Source organism: Ictalurus punctatus, chromosome 3 (assembly GCF_001660625.3).
Source record: "Ictalurus punctatus breed USDA103 chromosome 3, Coco_2.0, whole genome shotgun sequence".
NCBI lineage: Eukaryota > Metazoa > Chordata > Actinopteri > Siluriformes > Ictaluridae > Ictalurus > Ictalurus punctatus.
Genome location: NC_030418.2, coordinates 4,328,854 through 4,341,016, shown reverse-complemented (window position 1 = coordinate 4,341,016; position 12,163 = coordinate 4,328,854). Strand labels below are relative to the sequence as shown.

Here is a 12,163-nt window from a genome sequence, read left to right as displayed (position 1 = left end):
GTTTAGCGCATTCAAATGCAGATCAGGATCTCTTTCCTCGCCATGGTTCATTATTAAAACGCTTCGGTCGCTCGATAAAGACCGACGCGGACCTCTTCCCGGCGTCTCGATCACGGATGTAGCGTTTCCTGTCTAAGGCGGCACGTCACTGATTGGCCGGTGATGGTAAACTACATAATCTCCGTTTCATCCGATGCAAGGGAAAGCCGGAAAGGTGAATACGTCTATAGAAGAGGACGTGAGAGTGAGGATTCTGGGAACGAACAGGAATATTTAGAAAGAATATAGAACCGAATGCCTGAGGAAATGAAGCACCGTACACAAACCAAATTGTCCAGTGTTGTACATATTGTACATAGGCAATGAAATACCATGCCTGCAGCTATTGTATAGTTTTATTATAGACTCAAGCTGCTTTGTTTTGAGGGGCTGGTAGACTGGGCCACATATATTTTATTCATATATATATATATATATATATATATATACACACTTTTTTAAAGATGCTCCTACAGCATATCACATTAGAACTGCAGAAGTTTTCTTGTTTTTCCTCCCAACTCATTTCTTTTCACTTTATTCTCTGAAGAGCAAGGGTTTGTGCTGATGAGGGCCACGCAGGTGAGATGGATTTCTGGCTGTTGCCGGAGGAATATTTCAGGCCAGTGCTGTTTTGTTACATGTTTAACATGCACACGTGTGCTTCTGGGATGACCCAGGTTAATGACATTTCTGATTTCTCTTTCTTGGAGAGACACAGCTCAAGATTTTTCACCTGTCCTTGAATTTCTACTGTTTTGAACACCTTGGTGTCAAACAGGCCAGGGGTAGCTCAGTGGATGGTAGCTCATGGGACTACTGATCCAATGGACTACTGTCCAAATCCCAGCACTGCCGAGCTGCCTCTGCTGGGCCCTTGAACGAGGCCCTTAACCCTCCACCCCCAGTGGTATACATGAGATAAAAGTGATCGATGTCATGTCCTTTCACCTCTCCGAGTTGCTCTGGATAAGTACGTCTGCCAAATGCTGTAAATCTTTACGAGTTGAGAATGTATTGATGGAGGTTATAAATAAATAAAATAAAATAAGGTTTATTTATTTATAGCACATTTCACAACTCCGAGGATGCTTTGCAAGGTATTCAAACAAAAAAAAAATGCCGACATTTATTCTGACATTCACGAGTGGTTTATGACAACACCGGAGGCTAAAGTAGGCGGGGAATTGGGCAGATAGTGTTCTATTATTGTGCGAGGTAGGGTTGTGATAATTTACTGGTATGGGTGGGGGAGCTCTAAATGCTCACTAATGCACACTTATCAAATATATGTTAACTGTCAGCCCATACAAGTGGTACATTGTAAATTAATTAGAAGAAAGCATTTAATTAAACCTACATCTAAGTAGGGTATCCATTTAAATAGCCATCTTAATTAGCAGATTATACCCTTGAGTAAGCACAGGTTTGTAGTTGGTGAACGTGTACTGTAAAGGGCGCTGTGTGAACTGCCGGACGATGTGCAACCCGGACAGGACTTTTTAAAGTACAGGAATGCTGAGAGAGCAGTATTTCGACAGGTTCTACGACAAAACCTTTAAAAGGAAGAAAGACCAGGTGGTTTGAGTTCACACGCTACGGTATGAGCGAGCTTCCCGGAAAGAACTTCTGACCACCGTATCTTTTGTTCCGATTGGTCTAAATGCCACACGCATCGTTACATGGACGTGGATCAACAGTTTGGGTCCCGGTTCTGGTTCTTTAAATGAGTACGATATGTAGAATGAGCTGGTGTGAGAATCTCTATCTGCTGCATTCAGGCCTCTTTCACCACCATGTTTTTGCTGTGTTTATTTATTAACTTTCAGGTTATTTCAGTCTGACTAGTATTCTATTTCATGGTCCTCACGGTGCCTCAAAACGGTTCTGCGCTCCTGAGCGGTGTCGCGCGCGTTAGAAAGACAGAATACCGTGTGCTTTTTATTCCCGTTGAATATCGTTCAGCGTAATACTGGGTCGTACAGTTATAGTACCTCCGATCTCTCATCCCGTCCCGGTCGTAAGGTGAGGAGGTTCTGAATTTCGTTGTTAATCTAGGGATGTTGTAGAATGTTGGTCTGCTTGTTTGATAAACAGAACATTTCGAATTTTTATTTTTGGTTGTTGGTGAGGCACAGGTAACATCCCTGAGGTCCTGTCTCTCACACAGCAGCTCTCCTTGCTTTTTAATCGTTCATACTCCGCTCAGGTTTTTTCCTCTTCCCACTCCTGGACATATGGACTCTGAGGTCAATAGGGCAGAGAGGAAGATATTTTTTTCTTCTTCTTCTTTTTTTCTTTTTCTTTCCCCACCTTCCACTGCCTGAGGCACAGATGTTCTACAGTCACTGATTTTCATCTGGACGGTGTGACTGACCTCCCCGACCTCCCTGATCCTCTGTACTCTCCTTGCTCTCTGTGCCTGGAGAAAGAAAGCAAGGTGGCGCGAGTGGGCAACATGTGTGTCTGAGTGGTATGTGTGTTGGCGAATGCGTAATGACCTTGTGCGTTTTCCGATTTATTTATTTATTTATTTTTCCTTTTGCTCAGTGGGCAAAGACTTTGGCTCTTTTCTTAATAACTGTGGCTACACAGATTATAACACTGAGCATATGACAAAGGATGGATCGTCACCGATATCGGTACTGGGTGCTGGCCTCATACCGAGCTCCTTTATCATACTAATACTAAAATATTCTCTGACGCCAACACCCGACACAAAACGACAGCAATCTGTACGTCATTTATGATTGATGATGGCAGCCAAAGCAAAATAGACCGCCAACTGTCTGACCTGAGCGCGCAGAGCAATATCACTGAGCATCATCAAGAAAAAAAACGCGCGCAACATGCCACAACTTGCACACAAACGAAGGTATCTGAGCGTACCACGATGACGTGGACATGAGAGAAACTGTCGCACGTGAAAGCCAGAGCACTTCATTTCAGCCAGCACTGAGACATGCTGTTCCTTCCCCCTCGTTCGGCAGGGTCTACAGCACGAATGCTTGAGATTTAAGGTATAATTCACAGCATTTTTCCTCTCCTACTGTATGACCAGCTTGCCGATAGTGCTCTACACACTCATGTCAGCTGCCCTCTCACTCTCCGTTAAAGATTCTGTTGACGCACCACAACATCTTAAAGCACATAACTCACAACCACAAAATCATTTTTTAAATATATATATATATATATATAAATAAATCACTGCCCTTTCCATTTAGAATACTGATCTCGGATCACAGCACGGATCCAATACAGTTAATCGACCAGCTTGACGCTGTACGTTATGTAATACGTGTCATACCGTGTGTTTTGAGTCACACTAGACTCTACTGCAGCTTATTATTGGATTTTCTGGTTTTTGTTCTAACATGAAGCCTATACTCAGACTGCGCTGAAACTCAGTAGGTGTCTGAGCTCTGAATTTTTTTTAATAAATAAATAAATAAAATTTTATAGTGTTAAATAAGTAGATAGATAAATAAAATCCGGATCAGAGATTCCAATCGAGACTCCTTGGACAATCCATGCGGCTTCAAAGCTGTCCTAGAGCTGTGTCTCATTCACGTTCAGGGTCAAGGATCGAGAGGAGTTTTAAAAAAAAAAAAAAGAAAGAAAGAAAGAGGCCCTTTATGGACACCAAACCGCCGCCCTGGAGACATTTTCTCCCTCAAAAATAAACAACGTTAGGCGTCTCAAGTGAAGTCTTTAACATTTCCTCCAAAGGGCAGACCATAAACTATTAATGGACAGCTGTCTGTATAGATGCCCAAGCAAGAAAAGGTTTCGTGGTATTGAATCCTCATGTGGCGCATTACTTCTGAGAGCCATAAAGTCTCAGCGGGGGTCGCCGACTTTCTCTTTTTTTCCTCTCCACCGCCGACACAGTAAAGATGGTCATTAGTCATAAGAGTGTTTGGGAATATTACAATATGCAGCAGGATGATTATTGGTTGTCTCAGTTTGTGGTCCATTTCCTGCACAGCAGGGGAGTGTGAGACACCTACATCAGTGTTGTGCGCGAGAAAAATAAGTAATGGCATTGGTTGAGGCGTGAACAGGCAAGAATTGCTCCCTGTAATGTTTTTCTTTGGGGTTTAAGGTGGTCCTGTGAGGTTTGGCTGTCTTTGGGAGCAACATACAGTATCTACTCTTAAAATCCAAAGCCTCTCTAATGTTTATTCAATGCTAGTAATATCTGTGTTGCTAATGTTGGCACTGGGTGGCATGCTGGTAGTGGGTACCCGTCTCACAGGTCCAGGGGTCATGCCTATCTAGGTGTGCTGTGCTGTAACTTGTTTGTGATTGATTGCATTAACTCCTCTCTTATCCCTGTACTTTAATTAATATGCAAACAGAATGAATATATATATATATATATATATATATATATATATATGTATGTGTGTATATATATATATACATATATAATGTATGTATATATATATATGTAATGTATGTGTATATATATATAATATGTATATATATATGTATATATGTGTATATATATATATGTGTATATATATATCATATACATATATATATATATATATATGTATGTATATGTGTGTACGTGTGTATGTGTATATATATGTGTGTGTGTGTGTGTGTGAATCGTGCAATATTAAATTCTGTGAAATTGCGTAATTCATCATCTTTCTGCTTAGTTAAACGCTTATTGTAATTTTACTGCTTCACTCAAAAAAAAAAAAAAAACCCCACCAAAATCTTGCTTTTTTCCGTATAAGTTCGAAACTGTTCTTCGATAAAATCTTCAGAAATCCTCTGAAGTGTTTTCTACAATCGATACTTTATGTAAGAAGACAATGGGCAAATTTCCTGTAGTACATTATTTCAACAGTAAGTTTTTTTTTTTTTTTTTCTTCTTTTTCCTCTTTAAGCTTTGTCTGGTACTGTTGTATAATAGTTATTTTGCTCAGTGCACAAATATATTACACCTACATCTTCAGTCCTGTGCATTTTACAGTCTATATTTTAATATATATACACGTTAGCAGTTGTTGTTAAGAAATTTTCAATTGAGATGGGAAAAGGTGGCCCGGTTCTACCTGTAGTCAGTGAATCATAGCGGCGTCCATTAGCTGAATCCATTGACAAACATACCACAAGTATGTATTATTGTCGAGGTATCAAAGTAATCGCTAAACAGCTTGAAAAGTGATAATTAGCAATGCAATTAACAACACAGCAGTCTTTTTAATTAGCAATATAATTCCATCACAGCAGTACACAGCATACCTACTGTACGACTATAAAGACGTATTTATTATCAGTCAATATTATAAATGTTACTTATTACTTCAATAAAATTCAGAAAACAGTGTCGAAAGTCTATGAATTATAGTGGTATTATTATATTATGAATTATTAGTATGAAATGAGCAAAACGTGTTTTGAGAGAGGGAAAAAAAAAAAAAAAGCTTAACTCGAATTTTAATGTGTATTTTATATCATGAAACTACATCAAGTGTCTGTCATGCCCTTATGCAACACTCGCATATCAAGACAAGTTGTAAAATCTGGTGTTCTCATATCCCATATTGGTATTCGGTTTAAGTGTGAGTTTAAAAAAAATAAATAAAAAATGCTATATGATTTGAAGAATAAATGTATTCATTTCTATTCTTTTTATTCCTGCAGATCGACCGCATCATATTTTGTGTCTTCTTGGAAAACGACTATGGGATTTACAACAGGAAGATGTCGGATTACTTCCCTCCAGGTATTTAATATTTCTGGTGCTCACTTTGCTTTATTTGCTATTCTGCAGTTCCTGTGCAGATCTGGACCCGCTAATTTACGTTAACACGGATGTCAACCTCGCTTTGAACGGCGGTTAACGTGCTCTTTGAGTCTATAAAACCGCTGAAATATGAAAAGCTTAAGAGCTCCTGCACATATCCTTCATACACACACGTGTCGGGCTTTATTCATGCTTTCGATGACGCCAGTCAGAAAATTCTTGGGGGGTGGGGGGAGCTTGAATCGCTGATCGAATGAGCCAGCAAGCCAAGCATTTTCAACAGGCTAATGTGAACCAAATTATGAGCGCTGGCTAATATGGAAATGTAATGGAGCAGCAGTTCATTTACTGTTGAATAGGGGGTCCTACAAGACATGGTTTATTTGTAATAAATAAGTGCTCAAAGTTAGAGCAGAGTCTACAACCCCAATTCCGAAAAAGTTGGGACAGTATGGAAAATGCTAATAAGAACAAAGAGGAGTTATTTGTAAATGTACTTTGACTTGTATTTAAACCAAAAACGTATAAAGCCAAGGTTTTACCTAATCAATCGATTTCCAAATGAAATGCAACATTTACTTCCATCTTCCCCGTGATTGTGGTTGCGTGCACTGAACCAGACTGAGAGATTAAAGCCTCAGGAAACCTTCGCAGGTGTTCTGAGTGAATTCGCTGATTAGAGCTCTACTCAGGTCGACATTTGTGGATTATGAATTCCTTCTTCTAATATTTCGAGATAGCGGATTTTTGATTTCCATGAGCCGTAAGCCGTAAACATCAAGATTTAAAAAAAAACAAACGGAAAAAAAAAAAAACGGCTTGAAGTATTTCACTTTATGTAATGAATCTAGAAAATATAAAAGTTCCACTTTTTGAAATCAACTACGGGGAAGAAATGAATTTTTCCGTGATAGTCAAATTTTCTGAGATGCACCTGTTGTTTGATATCCATGAGAGCAGAGTATTTTTGTGAACACAAGGTCAACATGTTGAACAAAAAAGACAATTTTTCACACCCTTCTTTGCTCATATTTACCAAGGGTGCCAATATTAGTGGAAGGCACTGTGTATATATATATATATATATATATATATATATATATATATATATATATATATATATATATATATATATATCGACAAGACTCTTATTATGTTCATTATATTTTCTTTATTATTCATTTTTAAATCATCTCTTGTGTCACATTGTATTACACGTGACAGCAAAACTAAAACACTCTACGCCTCCTTTAGACTGCATTTCCTAACCCTGATTTTTGTTGATTTGCATAACGTGAATGGCAAGCCCAGAAAATCATCGTAGGCATCTGCATAACTTGACTCTGAATAAGCATAACTTTTCCTGCGTACATATTCATGTGACCTTTGGACTCGGGTCACCGACACTGAATATGGCGCACAAATTCGAGGAACGTTGAGGAGCCGTTCTAATGACATCTCCAGTAAGATAAGTAAGGTTGAGGATTGGCCTAGGCTTCGACATTTGATTTGCTAAGAAGTGAAAATGTTTTGTAAGTGTTGTGAATTAGTAAATTAGTTATAACGGTCCTATCACTGCACGCTGTGGGACACCATGCACGATAGATTTTTCCAGACCTACAGGGTGTTTCTTCTTGAGAAGGAACATAGGGTTGCCCATTAAACAGCTTTATTAGGTTACCAGTTACCTAGTTGAACTAGCCGAGTGTTTTATCGTGGTTGTAAAAATCTGATGGTTTTTCCAAATGATGCGTTCAAGACTGATTTAACGGGACTATTAACTCAAGAAAATATCATTCATCTTTGCAATTTGAAAATCGCTGGAAACACCTTCACACACAGTGTGAACCGGTGTGGGCCGGTCGATGAGTGAGCCATATGGCAGCTAATATTTTATGGTGACTCGCTCTCTGAAGTTGACTCGGCATAGGCTGAAGTTCGTCATACAAAGGGAGATTCAATGGGGCTCTGATTCTATCATCACCTCCAGTCATCCAAAACTAGGGAAAGACCCTCCGATGTATTTGAGACAGATCCACACCTTGTCACCGAATCACAGCATCTCGCACCTCTACGAGTCTGGTTCTCGTTCGATTGTCAGAGCCAGGCTGCCTCTGGTGCTGAAGTGGTATGTGATCCTCACAGACCGGAGCCCTGTTTGGTCTGTCTTTAGTTTTGTTCTTGCTCTCATTCTACCTCTTATCCTGTGTCTCCATGGACCCTGGTGCATCTCTTGAGACAAAACATCATCCAGTTCCCACAAGCCATTTCCCATTTTGCAGTCACGTACCAACGGAAAGGGCACTGCTCTCAAAGGACAGTCCTTTTGCTGCTATTCCTTTGCTTCCCTAGATGATAAACAGCCATATTATTTCAGTAAAGAATGCTTTGTAGACCTGTTAGCCCTTCCTTAGCATCCCTGTCACAGAGTCTAGAATATGTTCTCTTCCATGATGAGGCCCTTTGGAGAACTTCTTAAACGGGTACCAGGAGGATTTTATTATTCACGCCAGTGTTCATAAACACACACACACACACACAGTATCTCTGTCTTTCCCTAAGGCCCCCCTGAAAGATGGCAGCCACTGGAGGATCTCTGATTATATTGGGCTACCTCCTGCGCACTCAGCCCGTCTCTTTGTGTTAGCTCTGGGAGATGAGATGGCGTGGCTGTTTTTCTCTCCATAACCAGTCTCCAAGATTATGCTAGCTAGAATGAGCAAATGGGCTCGTGCATAAAAACATCCGTTCACATGGTCATGCGCAGGAAAGGCAGTTCTAATTTTGCACTGTTTTTTAGTTTAAATTTTATTTTATTTCTTTTGTCTAATTAAAAAATAGAGTGTACTTGCTTAAGTCACCTGTTAATCTGAATGAGGGGTGTACTATCTATGCCACTATTGATATTTGTATCTGTTTAGTACTCCAAATAGCCATGTCTCTCTCTGGATTTAAACTCGAAGTATGTGTGGCCTAAACCGGAAGTTGGGGAAGCGTAGGTTGTGTGTTTGTCTTTTTAAAAATAAAAAAAAAACTTTTTAAAATTTTTTTTTAAAGATAGACATCTTAAGACGGTGGATTTGGACAGTGTCTGTTGTAGAAAGCGTTATGTTAATGAAATGCAGGTGTGCTAGCATAGCAAGTAGTATTGTTATTAAAATCGCAGGTGGTAAAGGTGAAAGGTTTGGGAGATTTAAAAAAGGGGGGTAGCGCTCATTTCAGGGTAAATGACATTGTGGCAGCGGCGGGGTCACTGATGTTAATTGCGACCCCTGGGTGATTAATGAGATTCATCTGCTCTGAAGATTTTAAAAGTGTGTTAAGAGCGTTTTCATGCTCTGACAAATTCTGGTCTTTCACCCACTCTTAGTGGGTTCTTTATGAAAACAATAGTCTCTGCGCGATCATAACTGGCATCAGGGTCTTCAGTGCTGCCATTATGTCTCGAGTTTTGAAAGTCAAGAGTACTAGCTAAGGAGAAATGGCGCAAAAGCCTGGTTATCATCTGAGACAAAGCATACTTATCCAGTGTAAGTGGCACCTACAGTACAGTGATTCATTAGAACTTTGGTCCCTAATAACATGCAAGATATTGACTGAAGAAAGTGATAAATATATTGATTGAAACAGAGATAGCTTTAGTAACATGGATATGTGAAAGATCACCTCAGAACACACCTCTGGTTGTGAGAGAGACACGTAATACGACCAGCTTGGTACCATTAGTGTTCGTGTCATAAAGCCCTTGAAAAGCCCGATCCTTGTACTCCATCATCCCTGCAGGAACCGAGGAGCCAGAAAAGACCCGCTGCTTATTTGTACTGCGCTTTAAAGTCCTGTGGTTTTCTGTTCAGATATTCACGTTTAGCTCGGCAGAACTGTCTCCGTCACTTTAGCTCTTGTACCTCAGCTTCCTGTTACATCTCTCTCCTTCTCGTTCGGTCTCTGTCCGTTTAACAAGCCTCGCACAATCCTTCAGACCAATTCGTTTTTTCCTTCTCTATTTCCTGGACGTGAGAACGTGCGGTCATGGACTTGTCAAATGTGAAAAGTTATGTAAAATGTTAAGCCATCTCTTTTACGTACAGCAGTTACTTACGCTTTAGTTCATCCCGTTAGAATACCCGAACCGTTGACTCTCCCAAGAACCCTTAAGGAAATGAAAATCTTTCAAAAGTGTGAGGCTCAAACTTCAGAAAACGCCCGTTTTTGTGCTCTGATATCAATTTTGACATGATTCTTACTTCTGCTGCATTAATTATGCCTCTTTATACCGCAGGCCTGATGAGTACCCAACCTTGATTGATCAGAAGGCGTTGGGTGATTTTCTGTAACAGGAGCTTTGACAGTAATGCCAGCTGCAAGGCAAATCATAGGTTTATATTAACGCATTCATTCTAACACGTTATAGTTTCTATGGTAACAACTAGGGACTTCGCAGCGACTTGTATGGTGGACGCAAGGACACAACCTCAGACTATTGATGAGCACGAATAAATTGTTCGTATGGTGACGTTTTCTGTTTGTATAACGTTTAGGGGAGGAGTCTCCAGCCTCAGCGCTTTGTAACTGTGGGTAAGGATCCTGGCACATGAAAGCCCTGACACTGGAGACTCCTTCCATAAATGTCCTTGCGGAAAACTTCACCATATCAACAATTATCCATCCATCCATTTTCCGTACCACTTATCCTACACAGGGTCACGGGGAATCTGGAGCTTATCCCAGGGAACTCGGGGAACAAATCGGGGGACACCCTGGACGTGGTGCCAACCTATCGCAGCGCACTCGCACACTCTAAGGATAATTCAGAGCTGCCGGTCAGCAGCTCTACAGCGCACGTCTTTGGACTGGGGGAAGAAACCGGAGTACCCAGAGGAAACCCCTGAAGCACGGGGAAAACATGCGAACTCCGAACGCCGGGAATCGAGCCTCCGACCCTGGAGGTGTGAGGCGAATGTGTTAACCACCGTGCCCCGTCAACAATCATGTTTTTCAATCACATTACATCCTTCGAAGCGTCTACCATACGTGTGAACGAGCTGTTATTCGAAACGAACGAGCGCTTTTATATAAACCCGTGATCTATTATAGCCGGAACCACTGCCAAAGCTGCCATTATAGAGAATCGATCAACACGTGACCCGTCGGATTTGAGAATTCAGCAGTACTGTGGTATAATGAATATTGATGAGCAGGCCCTGGATGTTTCAGTATTCGTGACTAGTGGATGGTTTCTGTGAAAGCAGGCTGCGAGTTGAAGAGGCAGGAAAAACCGACAATATATTAACAGATATACACGGATATGAGGAATTTAATCACTTGGTGTTTTATAAACACTCCGGAACAAGACAAAACCGCCTGAAAATAATATAACACAGACTGTTTAAAATGCAAGGAGCATTCAAATAACTCTGTCGAATAACTCCGCTGGCTTATGATGTTAAAGTAATCGGTGTTTCAGGTAAAATTGAGGGATCTAGTGCAAGCAGTCATTATCTCTCCTTCTCAGAGAAGGAGAAACCGGAATTCATGCGACGGAAAATTGTAAATGAAACCCAATATGTGTCACGTTCGACTTAAAGTCTCAGTTCTTTTTTTTTTTTCTTTTCCCTCCTCTGAAATTGGAACGGATCGCTGTCGATACGCCTTGGTGCACACCGTCCATAAATTGGGTCTAGCCTTTCTCTAAAGTTATCCATGCTATGCAATTAGATATGAAGTCTATGCGCAACACCGCTCTTGTTCATTCATGCAGTTCTCTCTGGCTCTCGCTCGTTCCTCCAGCACCTTTCTATGTTTGCCGGGCATTCCCACTTTCTATTTGCACATAATAGGGAAACCACCCGCTAGCTTTAATAGTGGCCTTCCTGCGTCAGCGTGTGCGCTGGAGAAAGGCTGTAATTTGTAAAGCCAGCTGTTAGCGCGTGTGTGAACGCTGTCTGCTGCAGTACAACAGGGGGTCGTAGACTGCCAAAAGGGGTGAAAATGAGAGCTGAGCACGCCTTGCTGTCACTTTCCTTGGAGAATGAATATTGAATGGGACATGGCAGGTTAACATCATCAGAAACACCACGGGACTGTTTTGGAGCATCACTGCATGCGCCATTTTACATGCTTCAGAGCATGTGCAAAGAACTAGTAGGGAATCACGTTTCCTTCTGGGTTTCTTTAAAAATATATATATACTTCTCCTACTTTGTCATGGTACATGTTTAGTTATGACTCACAGTAATTTAGCTGTGTACTAACAGTGGGATCATACTTTTTTTCAACATTAAGGGCTCTATTTGCTGATACAATGCAGCGCAGTGCTAATTTGTTTGCCGGTAAGCCAGTTTTTTTCCCCCCCCT

General features: G+C 40.8%; 1 protein-coding gene across 3 annotated transcripts in view; it reads left to right on the top strand.

Annotated features, from left to right (window-relative positions):
* The window catches only part of macrod2 (mono-ADP ribosylhydrolase 2), a 613,005-nt gene that overhangs the window by 545,418 nt on the left and 55,424 nt on the right, over positions 1–12,163 (top strand). For all 3 annotated transcript variants that reach the window (XM_053679442.1, XM_053679443.1, XM_017463465.3), the window contains one exon: positions 5,707–5,788. In XM_053679442.1, the coding sequence (XP_053535417.1) occupies positions 5,707–5,788 (82 nt within the window). The remainder of the gene's footprint in view (positions 1–5,706; positions 5,789–12,163) is intronic.